Consider the following 6,000-nt stretch of genomic DNA (forward strand, 5'->3'; position numbering starts at 1 on the left):
TATATTACCTCAGCTAATAGAGATAAACCTAGCAATGCCTGCCAGTGACTGAGTGTTTCATTTATTTTTAGTTTCATGCTGAAAAGCAAGGGCTTCTTAAAGACAGAACTTTGGAAGTAGTTTATTTTTCTTTTGTAAAGTGCAAGAGAAGGTCGAGAGCTTATGCACCAGAAGAGCCCAGTAGTGAAGTAATGCTGAAGGCACTCATTTTGACCTTAAATGTTTGGGATTGTTTCCATGTGGGTTTTTTCTTTGGTGCTAGAGCTGCTATCACAAGTCACATCTTTTTGGGTTTAGAATTGCATTGGGGAAGTCGCTTGTGGGCTGGGATTTTCGTGGGTTGGTTTTGAAAAGCAAAGTTTAGAAACATAGAAACATGATGTCAAATAAAGGCCAAATGGTCCGTCTAGTCTGCCCATCCGCAATAACTAGTATCTCTTTCTCTCTCTGAGATATCCCACGTGCCTATCCCAGGCCCTTTTGAATTCAGACACAGTCTCTGTCCACCACCTCTTCTGGGAGGCTGTTCCACGCATCTACCACCCTTTCTGTAAAAAAAAGTATTTCCTTAGATTACGCTGGAGATAGTAACATAGTAGATGACGGCAGATAAAGACCCGAATGGCCAATCCAGTCTGCCCAATCTGATTCAATTTAAATTATTATTTTTATTTTTCTTCTTAGCTATTTCTGGGCGAGAATCCAAAGCTTTACCCGGTACTGTGCTTGGGTTCCAACTGCCAAAATCTCTGTTAAGACTTACTCCAGCCCATCTACACCCTCCCAGCCATTGAAGCCCTCCCCTGCCCATCCTCCTCCAAACGGCCATGTACAGACACAGACCGTACAAGTCTGCCCAGTAACTGGCCTAGTTCAATCTTTAATATTATTTTCTGATTCTAAATCTTCTGTGTTCATCCCACGCTTCTTTGAACTCATTCACAGTTTTACTCTCCACCACCTCTCTCGGGAGCGCATTCCAGGCATCCTAACATTGCCCCTGAATCTACCACCCCTCAACCTCAAATTATGTCCTCTGGTTTTACCATTTTCCTTTCTCTGGAAAAGATTTTGTTCTACGTTAATACCCTTTAAGTATTTGAACGTCTGAATCATATCTCCCCTGTCTCTCCTTTCCTCTAGGGTATACATATTCAGGGCTTCCAGTCTCTCCTCATACGTCTTCTGGCGCAAGCCTCCTATCATTTTCGTCGCCCTCCTCTGGACCGCCTCAAGTCTTCTTACGTTTTTCGCCAGATACGGTCTCCAAAACTGAACACAATACTCCAATGACCTGTACAGGGGCATCAACACCTTCTTCCTTCTACTGACTACGCCTCTCTTTATACAGCCCAGAATCCTTCTGGCAGCAGCCACTGCCTTGTCACACTGTTTTTTCGCCTTTAGATCTTCGGACACTATCACCCCAAGGTCCCTCTCCCCGTCCGTGCATATCAGCTTCTCTCCTCCCAGCATATACGGTTCCTTCCTATTATTAATCCCCAAATGCATTACTCTGCATTTCTTTGCATTGAATTTTAGTTGCCAGGCATTAGACCATTCCTCTAACTTTTGCAGATCCTTTTTCATATTTTCCACTCCCTCTTCGGTGTCTACTCTGTTACAAATCTTGGTATCATCTGCAAAAAGGCACACTTTTCCTTCTAACCCTTCAGCAATCTCACTTACATACATATTGAACAGGATTGGCCCCAGCACCGAACCCTGAGGGACTCCACTAGTCACCTTTCCTTCCTTCGAGCGACTTCCATTAACCACCACCCTCTGGCGTCTGTCCGACAGCCAGTTTCTGACCCAGTTCACCACTTTGGGTCCTAACTTCAGCCCTTCAAGTTTGTTCAACAGCCTCTTATGAGGAACTGTATCAAAGGCTTTGCTGAAATCCAAGTAAATTACATCTAGCATATGTCCTCGATCCAGCTCTCTGGTCACCCAATCAAAAAATTCAATCAGGTTCGTTTGGCACGATTTACCTTTTGTAAAGCCATGTTGCCTCGGATCCTGTAACCCATTAGATTCAAGGAAATACACTATCCTTTCTTTCAGCAACACTTCCATTATTTTTCCAACAACTGAAGTGAGGCTCACCGGCCTGTAGTTTCCTGCTTCATCCCTGTGACCACTTTTATGAATAGGGACCACATCCGCTCTCCTCCAATCCTCAGGAATCACTCCCGTCTCCAGAGATTTGTTGAACAAGTCTTTAATAGGACTCGCCAGAACCTCTCTGAGCTCCCTTAGTATCCTGGGATGGATCCCGTCTGGTCCCATCGCTTTGTCCACCTTCAGTTTTTCAAGTTGCTCATAAACACCCTCCTCCGTGAACTATCACCTCTTAACTTCATCCTATGCCCTCTCATTGAAGAGCTTCCTTTCAAATGAGAGAGACACAACTCGTGATAGAGATGTTTAAATACCTATGCAACATAAATGTGCATATCTCTCCTCTCCTGCCTTTCCTCCAAAGTATACAGATTGAGATCTTTAAGTCTGTCCCCCATACGCCTTATGTTGAAGACTACATACCATTTTAGTAGCCTTCCTCTGGCCTGACTATCCTTTTTACTTCTTACATTCAATCTAAATCTCACATTCTCCTTATCACAATCTTCCCATAGGACCTCTGAAGAAGGAGTGTTTTCCGAAACACAGATCGTGTTGAGCCCTGTGTACTCACACAAGAGAACCATTTGTTTGGAATGCTACATTGCATTTTCTTCAATAAAGATAAGACTTTTATACTTTGCATATTGTTTCTGCAGTTTTTCTCCTTGTTTTGGTCAATGGCATCTATCCCAGGGATCTCAAAGTCCCTCCTTGAAGGCCATAATCCAGTCAGGTTTTCAGGATTTTCCCAATGAATATGCATTGAAAGCAGTGCATGCCTCACGAACTTATTATACTTCTTTGAGGGGGTAAACAGCCAGGTGGATAAAGGGGAATCCATAGACATCATTTACCTTGACTTCCAAAAAGCCTTCAACAAGGTACCACATGAAAGACTGCTAAGGAAGCTATGGAACCACGGGGTGCAAGGGGTGGTCCACCGATGGATCAAAAACTGGCTGGCGGACAGGAAACAGAGGGTTGGAGTAAAGGGCCATTACTCAGATTGGCAATGGGTCATGAACGGAGTTCCACAGGGGTCGGTGCTGGGACCGTTCCTGTTCAATATATTTATTAACGACCTGGAGGCAGGAACAAAATGTGAGGTTATTAAATTTGTGGATGACACTAAACTATACAGCAGGGTCAAAAACATGGAGAACTACGAAGATCTCCAAAAAGATCTGACAACGCTGGAAGAGTGGGCCAAAAAGTGGCAAATGAGCTTCAACATAGGGAAATGCAAGGTCATGCATGTAGGGAAAAAGAACCCGATGTTCACTTACACGATGGGGGGATCACCGCTAGGGGTGAGCAACCTTGAAAGAGACCTGGAAGTGATGGTAGACACAACATTGAAGGCATAGGCGCAGTGCGCCACATCCTCAAGGAAAGCGAACAAAATGTTGGGTATCATTAAGAAAGGTATCACGACCAGGACGAAGGAAGTCATCCTGCCACTGTATCGTGCAAAGGTGCGCCCGCATCTGGAGTTCTGTGTCCAGTACTGGTCGCTGTACCTCAAGAAGGACATGGCGGTACTTGAGAGAGTCCAGAGAAGAGCAACTAAGCTAATAAAGGGTATGGGGGACCTCTCATATACTGACAGACTGAAAAAGCTAGGGCTTTTCTCCCTGGAAAAGCGACGACTTAGAGGAGACATGATAGAAACCTTCAAGATAATGAAGGGCATAGAAAAAGTGGACAGGGACAGATTTTTCAAATTATGGGGAACCACAAGTACAAGGGGGCACTCAGAGAAATTGAAAGGGGAAAGGTTTAGAACAAACTCCATGAAGTTCTTTTTCACCCAGAGGGTGGTGGATACATGGAACGCGCTACCAGAGGATGTGATAAGCAGAAGCACGCTACAGGGCTTCAAAGAAGGTCTGGACAGGTACCTGGAGGACAAAGGGATTGAGGGGTACAGATAGGATTAGAGGTAGGTTATAGGGATAGGATTAGAGATAATTTATAAAATTAGTCAGAGACCACTGTTCAGGCAATAGGCCTGATGGGCCGCCGCGGGAGCGGACCGCTGGGCAAGATGGACCTCTGGTCTGCCTCAGCGGAGGCAACTTATTATGTTCTTATGTTCATGCATATTCATTGGGGAAATCCTGAAAACCCAATTGGATTGCGGCCCTCAAGGAGGGACTGAAACCCCTGATCTATCCCCATCATCGGTATATTAAAAACTAATAATAATAATAATCAGCCCACCTTCAGTCTTTCTAATGGGCAGACTGGATGAACCGTTCAGGTCTTTATCTGCTGTCATTTACTATGTTACTGAGAGTATCCTCAAGGTGGGTATTTCCAAATACATTCTCTGTCTATTGAGAAATACCTTGTCCTTCAAGCATGAGGCTCTTTCCCTCATCCCCTTTCCATCACAAGTTTGGGTAGAGAGGCAGAAAGTAGGAAGTAAAACCAAAACCAAAATGATGACAGGGGCCACTACACAGATTTCCAAGGGCTGCCATTAGCCCCTGGGTCTTGTATTGAAGAATACTGCTATAAACTGTGTGTGGAATAGCAGGAAATCTTTTCACTCAGGGACTGTGAATGCAGTATCTCCAGTTACAGGCAGCCCAAGGAGCTGAAACTGGATTACCATACGGCAGTGCACAACATTGCCTTTGCACCACCAGGTCGAACTGCTGTTAAGGTGGACTCTTTAATGAGTCAGGAAGCAGTACAATATCTGTGTCATCATGATGTGGGACCTACAGAAGCTGTCATTCTAGTTTGGTTAGCTGCAGACCCATGAAGATGACTGCACAGAAGAAAGATTAAAGGGTAAATGGTAAAGAGTATGAATCATTGCAGGAGGGAAGTCTTAATAGTCTATATTTTCAATTGGACTTTTTCAGGTACTCTTCACCAACCGTTTGAGTTCAATTTTATGGATGCAGCTTTGGCTAATGGTATATATGAAATCCCTATTCCATCATCTACAGCAGACCTGCCTTTCAGCTTCTGTAGTGACAACCTAGCAAATGGTGCAGAAGAATTGCCTCTAACACAACCTACAGCAAAACAGTGTACCAAATCCAGGAAGAAAGATGCAACTGGTGCTACTAATACATCTATCAACCAGAAGCAACAGGGCCCCTCCAATTCCAGTAGCAGTGGCCCAACTGGCAAGGTTAATGCATCTTCTATAAGACCACCAACCTTAATTTTTCATAGTAATAATCAGCCTTTCAATAGTGAATTGCCTTCAAGTCCATAGGTGTAAGCATAGTCTACTTACATCCTAGCTTTAGGTCTTGTCAAAACAATTTCTCAGGCTAGAGGAGCCAGACTAAAAATATAAATATCTGTGGCTAAGATCTCTCTGCCACCCCCATTATCTTTATTAAAATTAAAGAAGGAGGCTAAGGGGATGGAAGGACAATTTTTCCTATTTCCCTAGGGACTCATTTACTAGGGCTAGTTTTCTATTCTGTGTCCATGGGATAAGAAAGTTTAGTAAATCAGACCTTAATATACAATTGCATGCCTCTAGGAGAAGTCAACTGCTTCCTTTCTGTACCACCCCAAACACCTTGATAGACAAAACTAAAATTCAATTGCCTCAGCTACAGTTATAAGCATGACTGATTCACCAGATTTTTATTCCTCTTATTAGCTATTTAGTTGTGTATGTCCAATAATTTAAAAATGTTCCTCTCTGCTATTTTTAAATACTTTGTACAATGCTTTGTACTTTTGGATAAGCGTTTTAATCAAAACTTAAATAAACTATGAAACTCCTGCTCTATTCTCAGTTTTACTTATCCTAGGAGTGTCCGTCTCTCACCTATTTCATATTTCCTTCAACCAACTAGTTAACATTGGTAATAAGATAGCTCTCCTTCCATCTAA

General features: G+C 43.3%; 1 protein-coding gene across 1 annotated transcript in view; it reads left to right on the forward strand.

The window, feature by feature from the left end:
- The window catches only part of MX1 (MX dynamin like GTPase 1), a 109,352-nt gene extending 103,703 nt beyond the window's left edge, over window positions 1-5,649 (forward strand). The window contains exon 14 of the mRNA XM_033942024.1: window positions 5,004-5,649. Coding sequence (XP_033797915.1) covers window positions 5,004-5,365 — 362 coding nt within the window. The 3' untranslated portion in view covers window positions 5,366-5,649. The remainder of the gene's footprint in view (window positions 1-5,003) is intronic.
- The last annotated feature ends 351 nt before the right edge of the window (window positions 5,650-6,000 follow it).

The sequence above is a fragment of the Geotrypetes seraphini genome, chromosome 4 (genome assembly GCF_902459505.1).
Source record: "Geotrypetes seraphini chromosome 4, aGeoSer1.1, whole genome shotgun sequence".
In the NCBI taxonomy this organism is placed as follows: domain Eukaryota; kingdom Metazoa; phylum Chordata; class Amphibia; order Gymnophiona; family Dermophiidae; genus Geotrypetes; species Geotrypetes seraphini.